The sequence below is a fragment of the Camponotus floridanus genome, unplaced genomic scaffold, assembly GCF_003227725.1.
Source record: "Camponotus floridanus strain SB8 unplaced genomic scaffold, Cflo_v7.5 scaffold60, whole genome shotgun sequence".
Lineage (NCBI taxonomy): Eukaryota > Metazoa > Arthropoda > Insecta > Hymenoptera > Formicidae > Camponotus > Camponotus floridanus.
The window spans coordinates 964,917-987,386 of NW_020229770.1; the positions used below are offsets into that span (position 1 = coordinate 964,917).

Genomic DNA, 22,470 nt, shown 5'->3' on the forward strand with positions numbered 1-22,470 from the left:
TATTGTATCTTGAAATTTTAAACATGATTGTAATTTAACACGCGTTTACAATTAAATCTTTTTTTGTTAACCTTTAATATCGGTGGCCTTACTTGCTTTTTTGTCTATTTGTTTTATATATGTAAGAACATTCTGTACAATTTTCATTAAATTCTCAATATTTTGAAAATAGGTGCAAAACATCCTTAACAAAATTTTTTCGTGTTAAGCATGAGAATTAAATAAATGAATAAAGTTTAAAAAAGTTAATTATATTAGACATTATCGAAATATACGAGAGGCAAGTATAATAAATGATACGCAAATAAGCAGAGGAATGCTGCGCGTTCGATATTAACATCAGGTGTCGTATCGCGTCCAAGTGAACGAACAATCGGACCCGGAACCCGGAGCACCGACAACCTGAGAGCACCACGAGCTTGCATAATAATCTTGACAGACTCTACTCTCCTCCGACACAGTCACGCATCGGCGGCTAGGCGAGGTAGCACGCGCATACGCACGCACGCACGCACGCACTCATACGCCCGGCGAATCGGTGCAAGTGTTGGTAATGACTATATGGGAGGCACGGTAAGATGCATGCGTGCACTTGGAAGAAGAGTAGCCCGCGGGTGACCGACACGGCGGTCGGGAAAGAGATAACGCTCCGGACGACTAGTTCGCAGCATCATCCCCCGTCGGGAACGACGTTAGCTCGAGACTAAAGATGGAATCAAACCCTTCGCGAGCGGTTTCGCAACACATGGCGGTAGACTTGAGGAAATAAATGAACTACTTGCTGCGCTATCGAAATCTAATGAAGCGTGCTTCGATCGGCATCAAACGGGCGCTGCACCAATGAACGATGACTGGTTCAGAATTGTTGTTAGATGCACTTAAAATTGATTGCTTTCTCATAAAGGCGCTGTAAATTTTTATTAAATTTACATGCAAGTTATTCTATACTCTTTAAATTTTTATTGAATTATACTTAAATACTTTAGATTTATTTAAGAAAATATATATCGAGATTTGATTTCATTTTTAATCGAAAGATGATTTTTCGAGAGAAGAAGGCGAAAGCAATATTTGTCTTACGGTATCGGCGAGAGAAAAAGAATAGTCTCTTAGATGGATGCATTGTTGAGGATGTTCGAGGTGCAAGTACCGGATAATTGGAGTTCTCGTATGCGGAATTATGCACGAAGGCACGAGATAAACGTTCGTGATGCTCGGAGATACTGGCACTACCTTTCCGACGCGTATTAGGATTTTTATCTTGAATTTATATTTCGACGTTAAAGTCTTTTACAAGGACCATTACTTGTACAAGATTTCAAGTGAATAAATAATACTATAATGCTTTGATAAAACTGCAATTGCTGGGATTTGTTTGAAAAAAATTCATTTTTTAATTAAGGCTCAAAATATACAAAATATGGAGAATACGAAATAAATTATATTGAATTAAATTTAAATATAATATAAATCAGAAATAAATAAGCTACATCACAATGAATACTGTGAGGTATTTTTGCGCAATTTTGAAAATATTATTCTTTAATATTTATTATTATTTCCTGGGAAAACAGTACTTTATTCATAACATCAAAACGCTTAATTAAGCTGTTAATTATTTGCGAAAGTTTAAAGCTATTATCCGGATCGTTTGAAAATAAAATTTTGTGCTATCATGCAACATTAGCGACTCGTCGCGTTGATACATTTATGCTCGACTTATGCATGTTTAAATTGGTGACCGCTGAGTCGTTTCACGTAGAGCAGAAACTCGGTCGTCGACGTTGATCGCAGACTCGCGTGCGCTTAAGATACCTCGCTCTTAAGATACCTGGCGTCCTCCAAGTACCTGTTTCCACCTCGCTTCCTGTGCGCGTTTACTTATTTCTGCGTCGGTTGCGATTGTCTTAAATTGACATGTCTTCGGATCTATCGTGAATCTTCGTTATTAATTCCGCTGTCGCGCTCCCCTGTAATCGTGACTCACGCGACATTATCATAATTACTACGCGCGGGATAGCAATGTGCGCGTGTGCGTCTAAAAGATACGACAACACACCTCCGGCGATTCTGGGGAGGTCTTCCAATGATAACTCATTGAACCGGCAAATGAGAGACGCTACTCTCTTCCACGCCGAGAAAGAGCCGTTTATTTCCTATTCTCACGATGAATTATAACGGAGGAATTATATACTTGTCTTGTACACGCATTGTGTATCGTATCGAACGATATTTGTAATTTCGTCGTCGATTTCTTCGCATATGCATCGTGAAAGAACGCTTCGAAGATTAACGTCGTGATGATACGAACCTGCCACTCTGCTCAGAAGAAGCAGAGAGGCTTTGGAGACGGGATGCGTTTTTTTTTTCTAGAGAGAGACCGTACATACTGTGCTACATTAACAAAGTACATTGATAAGGAAATGATTGACAGTTAGCTAATTAAACGATGTACTTTATGAACGTTCGCTATATTTAGATCCATAATCTGCGATCGGCGAGACACGTAATTTCTCTAGAAATAGTCGGTAAAGTCTCCTTGTCGTTTGGTCTTTGTGTATTTCAAATTTTCTTTCGAAAAAAGACAAGAAAAATTCACGATAAAGAAAGTATATTTTATATAGAAGAATATATTCTAATTATAAGCAAGGTATTTTTCAAGTAATTTATAGTATACCTTTTAGATTAAAGTAATAGATGTTTCAAATTTAATTAAGCAAATTTTATTCCATCTTTTTGCTCGTATCGTTATTTTCCACCTATTAACTAGCCGTGCTTTTACAATAGCGAGACGAGGATCGAGAAGACGGATCTACATCGCAAGTCCCTTTGAGGCTTCCCCTAGTTCTGACCTTTTTGGCCTCGCCCCGGGATCGGATAACAATTGCGATAATTACACCGTGAGACCGATAATTACTTGCTGGCACGACGCGACGTTCACGGATAGCCGCGTAATAACAAACGGCCGCCGTCACACATTTTCATGAAATGTCACATCAGATAATGGTAGGTTGCGATAGAAGCCGGAAAGAATCTGCAACATGTATCCCGATGGACGATATGACCGCTCGAGATGCGATGTCACAATGCAGCTGCACGGAGATAGATAAACGCGAAAAGTACCGCCTCTCGATCTTTGCTCGCGCTCTAATTCGATAGAGTTGCCTGATTGAGAAATATGCGTTCTGTCTCGATTATTTCACGCATGCGATTATTAATTAATTCATTCCTCGATACTCCTACGATACTCCTACGATTTATCAAATTCTTGTTTTATTTTATAAATAATTTTTGCGATAAACTTATTGATCTGTGATTTTAGAAATATGATGTAATAAATATGGAATATCAGCTTGTTGATATGATCTGATAAATAATAAAATACTATCTTGTTCTTTATTTCATTTCTAAAATAAAGTATGCGGAAAAAATGTTGAGCTTTGTATCTATCACAATTTTAAATTTGTTTTTTTTTATTGTCGAATTATTCTAGTAGATTTTATATTTTCTGTGAATATTTCTCCTCGTCGTTTTCCTTCGCATTTGATGTTGCATTCATCCCGCAGAAAATCATTGTCCGATACCGTAATATCGACCTCTCGGCGCTTTGCCATCCAGGTGGATGATGTTCGCACAACAGTTGCGGGAGTTTGTTTCTCGTAGATGGCAAAGGCGATGACTCGTGGCGCGCAGGTGATTGCGACGTGACACATGTGAAAGGACGATCTTCGAGGAAAGTGACCGTCAACCAGCGAGGTTCCTCGAACCTTTTCGCTGGTGGACGCTTCCTCAATCCGTTCGCTATTTCCATGATTCTTCCCGAGTGACGTTTTCAAAAGCCGTCGGGTTTACGAGCGTATCCAGCTTTCTATTGTCGCCGGTCATAGGCCAATCACAGTTAGAGAATGCCGAGAGAACCTTTGGCTCCACGCAATAAAGTGCGCATTGATCTCGTAATTCCTTTGCGGAAGTTATACCGCAAAAAGAAGATATTCCCAGACGGACATTTGAATCAATTTAGATTTATTATTAAACTTTATTTATTACATGCTGGATAAAATATTCAGCGTAAGAAGAATTTAAAATGAATTATATAGAGAGAATATACAATTCATAATAATTTATGAAATATTTAATTTTTTCTTTTATATATATCGTATAAAATTATTAAATATTTAAAAAATAACATATATACGTATGCATAATTACAATTCTGGAAATTATCAATCCCGTTATATTAAAAATCCCCTTATTTTGCATAACGGAAAAGAGAGAGAAAGAAAAAGAGAGAGAGAGAGAGAGAACACAAAAGATATAGTAAAAAAAAATTAAGAACTCGTATCGGGGATTTTCTCTAAAACCGTTTAGCGCTGTACTAGAGATCGACCTCTGGCAGAGTCGAGCTCGCCAGTCAAGATATCTTGACAGACAAGACACGAATAAGATGGAGAGACTTCTTCTTTCCGCTCGGGCTCGTTTTCGCGTTTTCCTCAGGATCCTACATTGTTAACTGATTGCCAAGAAATATTTACTCTCTGGTTCATTTTTGAATTCTATTTACGCGGAATATTTTCTTTAGGATATAAAATAAATAAAGTCTAAATAAGTCTTGAACCTGTCAAGAAAATGAGAAAGAAAGATGAATGTAAAACGGGTCTTTTTCATTATCATGTATATTGATGATTGGTTAACGTTTTATAAATAAAACGTGTGTTGGACACACATAGATTATATTATATTCATGATGTTTTATTCTTTCGAGCTGTTGTGTAAAAATTTTTATGCATTTTTTATATGATACATGAATATATTCAACAACACTAGTAACGAGATATTATCTATCAAAAATATAATTGAACGATTCAAAGGAAGAACCATTTAAAAAAAAATAAAAAGAAGAAGCAAATTTAAAAATTAATCGAAATTGCAAGAAAATAATATTATAATCACAAATAAAGATGGGAAAAATATATGCGCTGAACGTAAATTTATTTATTTGAAAATCTAAAAAATTATCAAAGCGATCGTTTCTTATATTGCTTACAGGAATATTCTGTCGATACGTTATGCCATCGATTGGTAAATGCTTCGCGTGGCAGACACCGAGAAAAAACGCAAATAACAACGGCGCCTGTTACCGAAAAGGACTTCCGTGCCTTAGTCCCACAAGGTTCATTGTGAAACCACATTAAAAGCCACGGCCTTCAATTGCATCCACGTTTGCGAACGTAGCGTGAGCCGATTCGAACCGGTCTCTGTCTTATACTCAAAGAAATTTCGTGCTCGTGCGACCGCAATGTGAATGTCGTCGTTGCATCTATTTAGCCACTTTTTACATGCGAAATGAGTTGGATAGAGAATGCACGCTCACGCACCAAATTACTTCTCAATTTGCGAAATTGACGATTAAGAGACGATACAATAAATTCTTGGATGTAGATCATACAATTTATTTTTCACTTTTCATTGTATTTTTATTCGATTTCCTCAACGCATACGGTATATGCTGTTTTTATTATTATTTCTAGCTAATAATGTGCTTTGCTTCATGTATTATTATTTTTATTTCAATGGATTTTCCTCTAGAGTGTAATAAAATTCTCTTTGTCCGTCCATCTACGCGCTTAATTGTAGATGCTGTTTTATGACGCCGAATATTGTGTGATCAGTGCCGTTGGCACATTGACGCCAGGCGGCAACTCGCGCTAAAAGGACGCCGGGGTAGGGTTTAATCTGCATTTTAAACGAGCCATGCCACAGCGCGCAAAGAGGGAATCGGTCTGTGCACGCCTGTATTCACGGCGTGTTACCGGCCAGAGAGCCCCATACATATATACACACATCCGTTGCTTCATCCGAGATCCCCAAGCCATGTCCGCAGGCTGGATAGATCGCATCTCTGCGCGTTCCACCTTGAGTTAGGTCCCTTTCGCATGGATATTCCGAAATATTTTATGCGAAATGCGAATGATGATGATTTCTATCTCTTGCTTCCAATTAACACATTATGTTAATTGATGCAGAGAGGATTTAACAATTCCGTTGAATTGCTTGGTGCTTTATGCATGGTATCTATTCTCTAGAAAAAAAATGGAAAACCTGAAAATTCTTAGTTTCTTTTTTCTCTGGAAAAATCAGGAAATGTTTATTTTATTAATCTTTCCTTTGATAATTTTATAGACTCTTATATTGTAGTCAACAAGCTAAATGAAGTATATGTTTTTGTTTAAAATATATTATGAATACATATTTTTATATTTGTTTCTATATTCAATATCCTAACAAGTATTGAATATGAGAAATACATGTTTTTTATTATAATTTTTAGTGATCAAAAATGAAAATTTTATGTAAGTAAAAGATGCTTTTCTAACGAAAATTATTTTAGATATTTTTTAATACATTTACAAATCTTAAGAGAGACTCTATACTTTTCTTTCATACGAGTGCAAAATGCTATAAAATACATATAATATAAAAATTTTTAGAAAATTATACTTAAAAAATTCTTAAAAAGTATTTTCTTTATCTGCAATTTTAAACAAAAATACCTGGAAGATCAGAAAATATTTTTGCAAGATTTGGATAGACACTGTTTATTGGATCATTCAGCCTTATTAATCATTATTGATTTATGATATGATTTGGAATAAATACATTGATTAAACGATTCAATTGATTCGATTGATTATACGATTCAGTTATTTTTAAGATGATAAATAAGGCATATCGTTTATGGTTCAAGTATTTTAAATCCGATAAAATCTGCTCGCACTAAACATCTTTCACGTGCATTTGACAAATCATTCCTTCCGCGTCTTGGCTTTCTATCGTTTTCCATATAAGCCGTGCTCATAATTTCCTTCGTCTCATTAACCGATGCGATTCATCCAATTAACCGCGCGATTTCTCAATACTTTCGAAAATGTGCTCTTTAAAAATTAGTCGCATCGCGCGTGCCACGCGAATTTACGTAAATCGCAATTCATGTATGCACGGTAACTCGACACCGTAAGTCCGCGCTCGCTCTCTCTTTTAGCTCTCTTAGCCTCTGCACCTCCCAACCGTTATATTTTTTCGCCCCGAGAACGATATCGCGGCTTAAGACTTATTTTCCCTATTCGGTGCGCGAGAGACGCCTCGGGAGCGCAGAGTGAAAGACGTCCGACTCGGAGAAGTAACGATGTCATGCCGATTAATTTGATCGCGCACACAGCGTGTTTACCACGGGCGGTCGGCGGGGCGCGTGCGCGTTTTTCAACCGGGTTCATGTAACAAGTTCGTGAATCTCTCTCTCTCTCTCTCTCTTGCTCCAGCTTCCTCGCGGCAGCCAGATCGCAATCAGTCTTGCCGGGACTTTCATCAGATCGGGCCGCTGCGAAATGTATGTTTCGATGTACTACCCGCTCCGCTACTTCCGCGCGTGTTACTCGACTCGCGAGCGCTTTTGTTGCGTGTATGTGTGTATAAAAGGGGGGATCAAGTAGGTACAGACGCGTCGATGCGTACACCGTGTAGCGCGGCTAGCGATTAATGAGCCCTCGTCAGTCGCGTGCACGTGTGTCTGTCACTTGGACAGCATCCGGTACGGCAGCCACCGCGTCTCTCGTGTCTACCTTTCTCTCTCTTCCTTAATCGTCCATTATGAATTTTTTCTTCCGATCAAGGATATCGGGGAACGTGTGTTCAACCACGTGCTGCTCTCGCATGTGAGCTAATTCATTTATGGGCGATTATAATATGGCTTGTAATAAACTTGAGTTACTCTTGTCAAATCGAATGGAAAGAAATTGTTTCCAAGTCACGTATATTTGCGATTTTAGAAATCAAGAAACATGCAAGTGTATATGAATCTGTTTTAACCCATTCAGACCTGAATTTTTTCTCGTAATGTTTGTAAATTATTGAATTAATTTTTATTGATGCTAAGGGTTTTTTTTATGATTTATTACTGTTAGGAATTAGTTTCCCAGTCCATCGAGAGATCGCAGGGAAACTAATTCTAAAAAATAAATATTTCACATGATTTTAAAGTTTTGTGCATAATTGTGTGCATAGGGTCTGAATGGGTTAATTCACATAATTAATAAAAATATATTTTTTTTCATTTTTCGAATCGATTTCCAAAATACATAACTTGATCCTTGAATACATGTTTTATTTTAGTATATAAATAATAGATAGTCTCTTATTTCTTCAAATGTATTCATGCTTCTTTTAAATAAAAGTAGAAAGTATGATTTATGTCTTCTTTTGCATCCGACGTTTGTCAATGAAAAAGAGAGCGATTCTAATTTGGTGAAATGTCCTTTGAGACGCAGCTTTCAAACTAGTCTTAATATATACTAGTAGTACGTACCAACGCGCGATCGTCCTAGTCGCACATAACGGAGCACGCAATCGCGTCGCGAAAAATCGTTGATAAAATTGAAATTATTACGCGACGCGCACGATAAAGTTTGCAAAAAACGAGTGATATCGAGATCGATGAAATTTAACGTATCCGCGTTCGCACTTAACGGCCTGATGCGAATTCCTCGGCGATAAGCTCTGATTTACGCTCTCGTCGGAATCTCCCGTTTTATGCCGATCGCTGAAAACACACACGGGTTTTCCGCGTGCGGAGCGTAAGCCTAACCGTACGAATTAAATCGAGGGGAGAGGTATGTCCGTAAATCACGCAGTGAAAGTCGCTTAGTTTCGGCGCTAGATATATTTCCCGCGCGACATTTTATACCGCTAATGAGACACATGGTTGACAGGCAAGATGGTCGCCGGCTCCTTATCGCACGCATCATAAACGTCCGTTCTGTCGTCATGGTCAGACTGGCTTTGTATTCTCTCTCGTTGTCGCCTCCGCACTTATTGGTCTTACAATTAGATCGCTGACAATGCGGTACCGGACGTTCGATGAAATTTCGCGATATCGCGCTTTCCCCTCGTACTGTGTTTGCCTTCGAATATCGTCGCTATTTTATCTAGTTTTATGACATATTTATTTTGCGTTTCATTACGTGATTTGATACTTTATTTCGGAGTGATTTCCGTTGAAAATGCGCAATGGTCTTATGTATTCACGGTATTACTGATATTATCAACGGCAGCTGACAATTTGTGCCAAAAAGAAAACATACCATATAATCTGTTGCGTGACATTTTAATGTAACTGAAAGTTTATTTCACGCGATCTGTCGGAGCACAACTCGATTTATTCTTGTATTTGTTACGTCTTTGGAGAACTTTTGTCCCTTTGAAGAACTTTTGTAAGTATAATAAAATTCGCATGCATATCCTTTTTATAATTGAGGATATCTAACTGGGGCAACTCGTGTTCTTGTACATCGCAGTTCAATGAACATGCAACGAGTCACGATACGTGGCACGCGACATGAGTCGCATGCAAGTCCGCTTTAATGAAATAGAAAAATCAATGCCAGGTGTAAAAGTTCCTACGTCTAAATTCAATGCTTTCTGCCCGCTCTAGATTATGTTGCTATTGACCTTTTGCTACTATTTAAATCTTGCTGTATGCAATATTGTGTGTAAAGCTCCTACTGTACATATATTTTTCACAGATATACGTTCTTGCAGAATGTATACACAGAAAAGTTTTCTATTGTGCTTTCGTTCTTTGCTCGAAATAAAAAATCCTAGATAAAAGTATATAGATTATAATTTATCGCAAAGAAATTCCTTCATATAAAGTTTTTTTATTGTTAATTTTTTGTTGCTATTGTTTTAATTAAAATGCTATTTTATATTTAATTAAAATGCTATTTTATCAGTTTATTTTCTGAAAAACCAGATATCATCGAAACATTTTTAAATTTTATTGACGAGACTTGATTAGTAAATATGAATGGAATACATTGTCCGTTACGATTTCGTAACAGGAACTGTAGATATCATCTACAGATTGTAGATTGTGTATACATAAATGTATGCTAGGCTTACACTACAATACGAGCAATTTCAGAATTATAATTTAAAGATATTTCTGAAAAATAGGGTACATTGTTTATATAATCAAAAATATTTTTTTTCGAATAAAATAAAATGACAATTTATACGATATTATATTTTAAAATTAGAAATATTTTTTATAAACTAATAAATGTTTAAAGTAAAATATTAATGTTGTATATGTTATATACAACAAAAATTTAAATATATATATATATATATATATATATATATATATATATATATGAAAAAATAAAATATTATAAAACAATGAAATAAAGAATATCTTTAAATCTCTTAAATTACGCAATCAATATTATTATTATTTTGTTGCGAGTTAATTAATATTATGTCGATGAATCGATGATTGTCAAATCTTTTAATCGACTAACTTTATTTGGTACAGTTTCATTTTGCTACGGAATGCAATCACGCATCCTCCGCCTCTCGATAATGAAAATCGCGGACGACCGAACGAGTCCGTTTGCTACGCGCTTTTAATTACGAACACAAAGTATACTGTATTCATTCGTTAAGCGCCCTTTATTTGCGCTATCCTACCATCTAATTACTTACACGACCACATAGTCACGAGCCGACACATGTAGGCGTTATTGCAAGGTGCAAGTCTCGAGAGAGTTTCGCACCTTCGACGATCTTCTCTCCTTCGAAGATGAGAAGATATGAGCAGTGAAGCTGGATATTAAATTAAACGTTACAGTACATCGAGGTGGCCTAGGAATAAATCGCGATAACACTTCCGATATTGCCGACAGTTATATATTTGCGAACATGTTACGTTACTATAGAAATGATCGCTCATTAGTTTATTTTTTCATTTGCGTTTATTTCATTGTTGCATAAATTTTCTTTTTCATTTTTTTATTTGCACAGTAAATGTAATTGTATTTTTTATTTATACGTATTTTATTATAATCAAATTGATTAGCATCTTTATTAAAAATAAAAAATTTGATATATTATTTATAACTTATTTTTATAAGTTATAAATAATATATTTTATAAGTTTATTTTTTAGAATAATTATATAAAAAAAATTCAATGTTTTTTAAAATTTCAAATCATATTCAAGCATTATTACATAATTTAATTGTCTATCTAATCGTCGGGTTTATTGCGGTCCATGTTGTAACATCTTGATGTATAAAAGTATGTATTTCACGATGCAATCTCCGACATTCCGCGCGAAATATTCTGCACCTTCTTTCGCATGTGAAACGCTTTGACTTCGTTTAAATTTTATTCGCGTTCTTACTCATCAGGGCGCGTTCTTTAGTAGAGAAAGGCAGAACGGACGGTCACTGGCTGACTGCACGTTCTCTTAATTTTGGGTGTATCCGCACAGCGTGAATTATTCTGCAATTAGCATGATTAACGTGCGTTGTGTTGTAATTCTTCTCACTTTCGTGTGCAATTTATTTACGAAAATTTTAATTAGCTTAATTCGCACTGTATCTGCTATCATGTGTATCTTTTTTATTTTCAATTGTATTTTTCTTTTTATGCTTTTTCTTTGTAAGAAAAGAAGTTTCTTACAGAATATTCGATAAAAATTACATTTGCAGGAAGAGATTCTACTCTATGCACTTCTATGTACGATGAAAATTACGATATTTAGCGCGAAAGCATCTAAGGCTGACTAAGAAACGAGATGCAACGTGATCCATTTATCTGATTGCAGGGGAACGAGGCGGTGGTGCCGGAAGGTTGGCCCCTAACATTAGGCGGCAGCGGTCTGATCCTGCATCTGGGTGAGCTCGAAGCGTCCGCGCTACGTCTCGGGGAATGTTACCTCTGCGTACGCAGCGTGGCTGCTGCAACTGCAACTGCAACCACCTCGTCGGTCAACGGCGTTAAGACTGCCGGTAAAACCGCCGAGCAAAATACCGTTGAGGTGAGTCACGTCCTTTTTCCTTCTTTTTCTCTCCCTCTTCTCTCTTCTCTATTCCTGGTCGTCGCGAAAGGATCGTGCGAGTGATGTCCTCCGAGTAGTGTCGTCGCGAGAGAATGACAACTTTGTCTTAATGACCGAGTCGAAGACTGAAATTCCTGGCGTTCTTTCCAGTGATCGATCCTCAGCATAAATACCAGTCATGCATACGCGGATTACAGGCACATAATGGGACGCGCGTTATTAGATGTCCGTTTAGGCCTCCTCCTCAGGCAATAAAAGACATGTCTCTTTAAGAACGCCGAGGCGACATTGTCACGCTTATAACATTTTCCCGTTCTTAGAATTGTGCCGAACAAGCCGGTTTACCGCGACGATAAATTATAGCTGATTTTTTTCATTTATTCAGAATCCTATTAGTTAGTGAAAAATCATTTAATAGTTTAAACTGTGGGAAACTACTGCTATTTTAACATTCTTATTATAGGAAAAGAATGAACTTTAAATTAAAATTTTAACCAATTTATAGTATCAAGAATTTTTTGACGTAAATTGTGCTAATTATCTGCTAACGAGCAAAATAGGTAAAATGCAAAGAGCTAAAAATAAAGTTATATACTGCTGTTCGCAGATAGCAGTAGTCTGGCGAACCACGTCGATGAGGGCTCCGGGGATCTTAGGTTGGGATCGTGAGGACGAGTTCATGGACTGGCGGGAATTGACCAACAAGGGTCAGCCGAGCTCGTCAGCAGGTACGACGAGCGCGAATCTCGGCGGGGCGCAATCCTCTGGCGTGATGAAGGCCACCAGTCGTCCGCGCCGAAGATCGCGCGAGGATGCTCGTCCAAGGACACGCGAGACCAGCAGCGCTGAACATCGTCGAGAGGAGGCCAGATCCATCGACAGGCTCGAGCACCAATCTTGTCGTGAGAATCGCACGATCGGCAAATCCGGTCACACCAACACGGTGATGAAGTCCAAGTCCGCATCCAGCGTCGACGCTTGGAAGGAGGATCTCGACGGCGAACTCGATCGAGGTTCGAGTCGCAGGGCGCATTCCAAGAACTCCTCTAGTCCCACTGGCGACGAGAGTCGCGTCAAAGTGAAGCGGTGCGCCAACGTCGTCTCCTCTACAGTGATGGAAAAGTGGAAGGAGAGCAGCAGGTGCGAGACGCGCAGCAGATCGATCGCGCCGAAAGATCTGAAGAGCCCGTTGCAATTTGAAGAAAGCATTTTGTGGCAAAACAACGGCGCTAACGATTCGCCGAAGGATCTCGAGGACAGATTACGGAACGTAGGTGGTCCAGGTGACGTCAGTGACGAAGATCTGCCGGCGTACATAGGCAGTCTGCTTGTCACCGTCGAGAGAAAAATCGAGAGAGTCTCCCTCGACGATATGACGTTCCCTTGTCCAGCGTGTAGGAATATAGACACGGATGATCCGCTCTTAGGATGCAGATGCGCTGGCGATGACGAGGATAACTGCGACTGTCCTTCCTCTCTACTCGTCTCACGGAAAGAACAATCTGCTAAGAGCTTCGAAGTGGCAGGAATCAAGCATATCGATAGTGACGACGAAGAGGAAGTTCGGATGGGATTTGGTAAGTAATCATCAGTGTTTTGAATCTTTTGAATTCTATTTTACACGGACCTTATGTGAAATAACAATGAGAATTTTTTACGCCTCGAATTCTCAATTTTAATTGTTTTTAAATGATTTAAATAACAATTTAATTCTATTTTTTTAATAATGAAATATTCTTCTCTCACACAAATAATATCTTTATTTAAAAAAGTAGATTCTTTTTATTCGTATGATTTATTAACGAATAGTCGAGAGTTCGCAGATGCAAAGTTTCATTTCCGGAACCGCGGTTTATCCGGCGTATGCGGTTTGTGAAAACCCGGGAATGATTTTTGCCAAGCCAAGCTCAGCTGCTCGCATTCGATGAACCCTCTTATGCACCGAGACGCACGTGTGTGCATGCGTGTATGATTTAGCGGCAACTAAACTCGCGCAGCACGTCGAACTTGAAATTCTGGTCGAAGTACGGCGTAGGCGGCGTACCTTGTAAAGTGGCTACTTCATGTCATGCCGTCTATCGAAAAATCCGAATGCTACTTGTGCACCGAATCGGCGTGCTTGCACTTCGTTTGTAGCGGTGTGAAAAAGTTCCGCAGCGAGAGACTCCAATGCGTGTGAATAGAATCGTTGTGTACTAGTGATGTTATATTCCGATATGCATGTGCTCGCGTGACATGCAAATACGCGCCTTTACAGCCCGAAGCTGCGACGAAATTTATGATGGAAATATTTCCTGCTGAATAAAATACCGAAAAGCCGCAACGTGTGTTTAACAGAGCCTTCCATGTTAATTCGTAATTTATACCGCAATAATATAACATATATACGACTTCACACATGTGGATGTAGTTAATTAGGTTTTGAGAACACAAATGTGTTAATTTTTTATTTACAAAAAAAACGTCAACTATTATTTTCACTTATTATTTAACAAAATTGTTTTTTTAATTGATAGATAACAATGTTCATAAAAAGATGGATTTGGAAAAAAATATTATTACGATATTTCAATTCCGTCTTTTCACCCTAATTTTATTTAACTGCATTTTATTTTCTTTTGCATTTAACAGTTATCAATTAATCTTTAGAAAGGTACATGCTGTTTTACTCTGGAATTGCGTCAAACAATTGAAGCCGAATAATACAGCTTCTTATTTAAATCGGTCGAGAATCTCTCTGTCTCTCTTTCTGTCGGTGCAGTAAATTTTCAAGTCATGTGTCACAATCCGGGTTTAATCCGTCTCCCCGGGGCATCGTTAACGAGCGATGACTCTCGCGTCGGCGACGCAGGCGTAATTGTAACGGACGAGTATGCAAATTGTCGGCGCGCTCGCTTGTCACTCGATCTTTCGTCGTGGAACTCGCCAAACGAATCACTCGCGGGCCCGGACGGGCCGAGTCGGACCGGACTTTAAAGTCTCTCGCGGCTCTTGCCGATCTCCTTTCGCGTCCTCCCACGCTCGTCTCGGCGCGCCTCTTTGGTAACTGCCGCGCCGACAGGTTTGCAAAGTCAAGAGCCTTTATCCGAAACGTCGCCACGTCGGCGGCGTCGACGTTAAAAGTGAGCCTACAGTATTCGTCGTTCCGTTACGGGACATTTTACACAATGCCGCGTAATTTTTGTCACCTTACAAGCGGATTCTTTATTCTTAATGTTCTCAATTATAAATCTATCTCTTTCTCGTTTGTCACGTGCAAATACATGGTTTAGAGTCATAATTGTCAGTTTAAAATTAATTTATAGACATTTTGAACTGTGATTTTTTAAATATAATTTAAAACAACGTGATTTAATAAATAAATATCAAGAATAAAAAACAGTTTCATGCGAAAATATATACGAAATTATATGAACATGAAAATCACAATTTTTGCAATCACTTTATAATAAATTCAGATTTTTTTCTCGATAAATATTAGCTCGTTTATGAACAAATTTAATAAATATTTATCGCTTTGAAGTCAATTTTAATGTTTTTCACAAAATATATTACGATGGTTTAAATACAAAAAATTTGATCGAGATATGATTCTATAAAAAACACGTAACATTATGTTATAAAGAATATAATTCTTCCTATTAAAATGGAATTTCATTGAATGAATTGAACACTCGGAATCAAGATTTCTCCCTTTTCCTGCGGAATGGAAAACGAGAATATTATGTTACAATACCATGTCGATTATACTCGTCGTAGGAATGACTCGCGTAAAACGCGCGAGTAATCATCGTAACAATTATTTTTTAGTTCGCGGCTTCCTAAGTCCCTCCACACATGCGGCAAAGGCGAACCGCAAATACCGCGGACCGTTGCGTACTATTACGACCGAATCGCGCGTCCGTTACGGCTTGCAATTGGCAGCTCCGGTATATATGCTCGAACACGTTTCCTGACTTTTCTGCGGCTGGTGTGCTGGACGTGTGTCAGCGATGTTTATGTTCGCGGTGCAAGAGGCGAGCGACCTGCTCCGACAGTGAATGAACGGAGTAACGAACTCGTCAATGAGTATTCGTGCTAATGACATACGGCAACAAAGCGGCGATTTTTCTGCAGCGTTGAGAGCAAACCATCGGATAAAAAAAAGTTAGCGAGGAATCGAGATACATTTATGAACAACGTTGATATAATCAATTTTTCGCAATTTAATTGTCTAAATAAATTATCTAAATAGATTTTGCGTAAATGAATTAATATCGAGCGAATGAACACTGTGAAAATATTAAATTAAATTTTATAATGAAGATGCGGATTTCAATACAACACAAATTATTTCAATCGAAACAATTTAGCTTAGGATTTCTCGTCAAATAAATGGATTCTATAAATGCGAACAAGAAAATATTTTTAGACGAAAGAAAAAAATATAAGCAATAAATCAAAAGTATCAAAGAGAAAATACATATATTAAATATTAAATTACATATTAATATATGAAAATTTATTTATATCTCTTTGAAATTTATATCTCTTTTTAATTTATTACTTATATTTATAGAGAAAATATATTAAAATATACTTCCATTTTAGTTGAAGTTTTTTCTCGATTGTCAAAGTGAGAGATGAGAAAATATTCTTTCGCACGCGGATATGATACATGCTTCGAGCTTGTAAATAAGATAAATAATGAATGAATTAAGATAGTCGTGATAGTGACTAATAACGGTATAGCATCAATAATTCTATCTGTATTTCCCTATCTCTATTTTGGCATCCGATGATCAAGTACCGAGAACCGGTCGTTATTCTTATTCTCGCTCGGAACGTCCGTTTTGTTGTCATCGTTTCGTAACCTGCAAAGCCGACATGGTTACACTTATGGCACACCATTGCCACACGATCGGACATGACTTTGCGCCGGTTGTCGTGTTCATTAGCATGTGGACATCTCATTGACGGCAGCTCGGTCTCGTCAGGCGCGACCCACTCGTTTTCGCGCCCAGGTTTGTCGGCATGAACCGCAGAACATAATCTGCCCGTTGTGGGATATAAATGCCAATGCCCACACTCGAGGGTAAGAGAGGAGAATACCATCGGGAATGAGTTACAGCGCGTGACAGCGCGGAATGCATTCGATTTAGCTTCCTTCGACCTCGGCTCGAAGACCGTGGAAAAATAAAAGGAAAAATTTACTACCCCTTGAATGTTCTTTGAGAAAATTGATCGTCTTTATAAAATGACTTTTTTCCCATTGAATTCCATTTGCAGCAGATTTATTGGAAGTTTGCCATTTTTACAATACCAGAGATTGATGTTACGAGATTATATTGGGAAACTCTCACATTTTCACATCCTTCTTCCAAGTTCGACGACCTTATTCGATACGCCGTGACATGTGTTTTCTGCCTCGCAATTCGTATACAAGTCTCTGGAAACTGTTTTCATTCGCGAATATTTCTCTCTCGCGAGTTCAAGTTATGTTTACGGTTATTCATGATACGCATTTTCCCAGTCTAGACGGAAATATTCGCGACTCGCGGAAATTCTTTGAACGCGTTGCTCTGCGCGAGAGATTCACAAGAAACAATCTCGTATCGCGGCGGTTAATTCTCAGACAGTCGACAAGACACGAGCAGGAAGAATGCGGCGAGTTATCTAGCGTTGTCGCGACCGACCCAAGAAAATCATCGACTTTAACAACGGCAATAACCGCAAAGCATACTCTTCGTATCGGCAGAAAAAAGAAACGAAGAGTAGCGAGGCGAAAGGAAGTTGAGAAGAAATTCTCTTCCATTCCTAAAATGGAACTAGAAAATGTCCTTTCTCACTATCTTCTAATTCATCTCTATTTTTTTTCTTAGAGGGCACGAATATTACGTAATCATTATTACATCTAACTAATATCTCTAGAAAAATATTACGAAGATGCTATAAAATTCTCTATAAACTTTATTTATATATAATAAAAATAAAATAAAATGTCCAACCAATGTCTTTATTTTTCTTTGATATCTATTGAATGTTATTCAAATTATATAAAAATGTAAAAAAAGTTTAAAAAATTTAACGGTTATAAAATCATTAATAATAATACGAAATTAATAATAAATTAAAGATATTTTTTTTTTCGTTTATAGCAAAATTTACATGACTGGCCTACTTTTTATTGCTTATACATTATCTACATTTATAATTTAAAAATAAATAATTTAGCTAGGAAAACAGCTAATCGGTCAATTTTATTTAATGATTAAAATCATTTAAAATAGCTGGAATGAGTCTTATCAATTAGCTAAATGAGTTTAATTTAATCAAAACGTGCTTTTGCAATAACGGTAATTATAGTTGCTGAGCAACGTTGAGCTCCTCGTAGCAGGTTTAGAGTCAAAGGTTCTCGCGCGAAAGCGAGAAATAGCACGAAATATAAATAGGTGTTAACGATCAGCTGATATCGATGCGGCGTCATTTTTTCACAGGGGATTATTATACTCTGAAGAGAAACTACCGAAGATGCAACTTAGTTCGTCCATTTTATTGTTTCTCGCGCTCCATCGCGGAATTTTATTGCTCGGTGTCGTTGGAGGCATGTGAAAGCTAGTAAATTTTATGGAACTCGCTATCGAGATGTACTTATCGAATGACCGACCATTCTCACGCTTTTTCTTCCCGTAAAGAGAATGTCGGAGTCTCTGAAGCCGCCGATGTTTAAAAGAGTTTTTCTATCATCGCCACTGATTGTCGTATTAATTTATTGGTCGCGTTATTAACCTTTACTCGTATAAAGAAATTGTCTTTTTTTGTGAAATATATTCCAGTTGGAATATATTGTCTTGGAACTCTTAAAATTTATAATATTTTGCATTGAAAGAAATATTATCGAATATACTTTATATCAAATTGATGACAATATGTGAAGCTATTAGTTTTATTTATTTAGTAAAATTATGTCTCTTTATACTTATTATGATTTTATTTGCAACATTTACAAACACGTACTTCCTTTTTCTCTCGTCAAATTGCCACCTTTTCTATTTTATTACTTGATCGCGACTTATGATATTTTTTTGTCTAACGCGACTTTACGGGATAAGGGGAATAAACAAGGAATCGTGAGGTATCGCTGCGAGTTTCTGCATTGCCATCGTGCATATCTAGAGGTTTTGCGATCGGACTAAAGCGTTTCGGAGCAGACGAGCGACCCATGTTGCGCGCGAGTTGATTGAACGTCTCCCGAGCATACGGATCGGCTATACTTAGTAGCTCATTGATCGTCCCCACTGCGGCCCTCAATCATATCTACTTAAGCGGGAATCAAGCGGCTTCCACAATGGAGGCTGTTCACCTCTCGCGGTCGTTCGACGCGCTACATCACGTCGGGTGTAGAACGAGAAAGCGAATCATTCGTTCGGACAATCCGTACTTCCCGATTACACTCATCGTGTCGAATCCCGCGGGATCGCTTGTTTGCACGAACTAACAGAATGATTGCCAGCCGTTTGCCCAAGACTGTACTTGTCTATCGAGACGATTATCGATTTTTCGTTCCTTACGCAATTCAATTATGGTGCAAGATAATTCGATTAATTCCGAGTTTTATTACGCTTGTCAACGATGATTGAGTTGAATGAGCTTCGCTTCACGGCAGTCATTTGTTGTAAATGTCGTCTTTTAGATCATTACCGTGATGTTTTCTATTAGATTATTGCCGATTATAAGCTTTGGAAAAATTGCAATTATTATAATTTAAATATTATAATTAAAATTTTAAATTTTAATATTATAATTAAAAAATTTAATATAGTATATTCTTAAATTCATCCTAAATATATGACGTCTATCATTGTTTTAATTCAAAAATATAATATAAAAAGAAATATATAAAAATCACATTCATGTATTTTTTTAAAATTATCTTTATAGGAAGAAAATATTCCATAAATAAAAATAATCTTATGTATATCTTAAATTCTAAAACTCTATGTAGATTAACATTATTAAAATACGTGATAATATTAATAATATATACAAAATAAATGCATAGAATAGTCTTTTCTACATTTCTTGGAATAAAAATGTGGAATATTATTTAGAAAAATTTATTTTGCATATTCCTAAAATTTTTAATTTTCTAAAAATTTTTTTTAATGTCAAGTCTTTGATTATCATCTTCTGTTTACTTTTACTAAACTCCCGTATTATCAATTGTCAAAATGCATCCTGGATCGTGGAAAGGGAAGTTGTCGCTATTAATCATAATGCAGATAGTGATCAAATTGCCATCACACACGACATCGTAAAATCTGGTAGCGCAGCCGCCGGTAGATCTTTTGATCCGACCGTGAATAAAACGATCTTCAACGAGCCGAATAAATGCCGTCACATTACACGGCCCATTACGCCATGATGTTATTTACAAACGCCGCGTATACTATAGAAAATAAAGAACAACGCAGCGGAAGTCCATTAGACGCTTCCTCTTATTAATACGCGGCCTCCTGTGTGCGGGGTCTTTTTTGTACGGAAAAAATCTCTTACCTGATTGGCATCAGCCATAATATGCACGTGTAAAAAAAGTTTACAACGTTTACGAATAGAATAAAATGTTATAGTTAGTATTCAGCGCGGGATATATTACATGTGTGACATAATTTTTATAATTTTATACTACATGTGTGTGGGAGACATAATCTTTATCATTTTTCTTATTGTTTATTTTATGTGCATTTTATGTGCATATTGCTTTCGATAATTTTCATGCAAATGTATATGTATACAAGTAAACTACGAGTTAATATAGAGATGTGGATGTAATTAATAAAATAAAATATTTCAAATTTTATTAATATTAAAATATTTTAAATTTTAGGCTTATTTTGTTTTTTGTTATAAAATTATTATGGATTTGTTGAATAAAATTTATATTACGCGTTTTTTTAATAGAAGATATTTTATTTAAAAAAATAAGTAAATAAAAATTATATCTAAAGTAACAAAATTTTGTTCGAAAAAGAAGACTTGTAATGAAATAGTTGATAAATCTATTTCAATCAGACATAAATCATGGCAGAAAAATTATCTGGAATATATTTGAAACTTAATTGCGAAATCTACAATTTACTCATTAAATTAGTCGAGATAAAATGAGATAAAATTTATATAACGATAAAACAGTTATTATAAGGTAACAAATGAAGAAATATGGAAGATTGAACTTCTAGATTATAAAACTTGTAATTTTAGATGTAATTAGGAATGTGATCAGAAAATTACATGGAAGTTTATACAGTAATTAGTTTCTCTCTATATTCGCAAAGGAAAATTATTCAGTACATTATTGTGAAGAAATCAATGTGCAGAAAGATTCCCAAGATTGGAAGCCAACTCTTGAATAGATCGTTTCTAGTTTCCATTTGTGACATTAACTATTTCCGTTAGCAGTCGGTTGCACTAGATTTCATTGTCAATTCAATTTCTTGAACCTGACCGATTTATCTCGCGATAAATCTTATTATATTATTTTTCAATCGAAAATACCGATCCTTTCAGGTCATATTGAGAATTTAATTGCAACGCTACATTGTTTATATTGATTGTATATTTTTTGTTAATTATTAAATGATAAACAATATTTATAATAACAGATTTTCTTAAAAATAATAAATTAAATTAATTTCATATATTTATGTAAATAATTAAAATATTAGCATGAATCAAATTACAAATAAAATAAAATAATTGATTTATAGAAAAAATATATACATAGTTAATTAAATAATATTTATATATCTATATCAAAACAAAATTTTCAAAATTAATTTCATGCATTATTTTTATAAAATAAATATCTTATTTTATGGGGATTCAAGTTGCAATATTTATTTATTTGTGACGCTTCGTGCATTTCACATTAAGCTTTATGCAGAGGAATATCTGATAACACAATAACGTTTTATTCAATTATACTACGATATATAAGACTGTACTCCGTATAAGGATCGTAAACAGTTTCTAATACATACACGGCGAATTTCTATGGCAGTGGAATCACGAAGAGATTGCAAGAAGGAAATTGCAAAGTCTATGAAAACGCACAGACTAAAAGATTAAGACCACCCAACGAGCTATAGTATCTGATTTACCGGATTTGACAAGAACATCGTTTATCATAATATTCTAAGTAACTGTTTAGCGAATTATGCGCATGAATATCGTATCATGTGGTGTTTTGTCCAAAAGATTCAAATAGAAATATGTTTCTCTTATTTGAATTAAACTAATAGGAATTTGAATCAATTTTTATTACGATCGACGAAATATAAATTATGTATATTTAAAGATCGTGTATTACTATTTCATGTTTATTTTGAAAAGTAATAGTTCTAAGTTTCACTCGTTATTCGTATAAATCGCAGCAATTATAATCATGAAGCTATTAATTATTGCTTATTATTACCTATTATTGCAACTTATTGTGAATAAGATTTTTATTACGCATAGCGTTTCGAAAAAAATTATTTTGTTTATACGTATGTGAGAAAAAATTAATTTACATATTTTTTTACAAATAACAT

The 22,470-nt window shown here is 36.2% G+C and overlaps 1 protein-coding gene across 6 annotated transcripts in view; it reads left to right on the top strand.

Annotated features, from left to right (window-relative positions):
• Positions 1-22,470, top strand: part of LOC105248921 (puratrophin-1) — a 286,834-nt gene that overhangs the window by 137,390 nt on the left and 126,974 nt on the right. For all 6 annotated transcript variants that reach the window (XM_011254000.3, XM_025413141.1, XM_011254001.3 and 3 more), the window contains 2 exons: positions 11,666-11,878; positions 12,507-13,476. In XM_011254000.3, the coding sequence (XP_011252302.1) occupies positions 11,666-11,878; positions 12,507-13,476 (1,183 nt within the window). The remainder of the gene's footprint in view (positions 1-11,665; positions 11,879-12,506; positions 13,477-22,470) is intronic.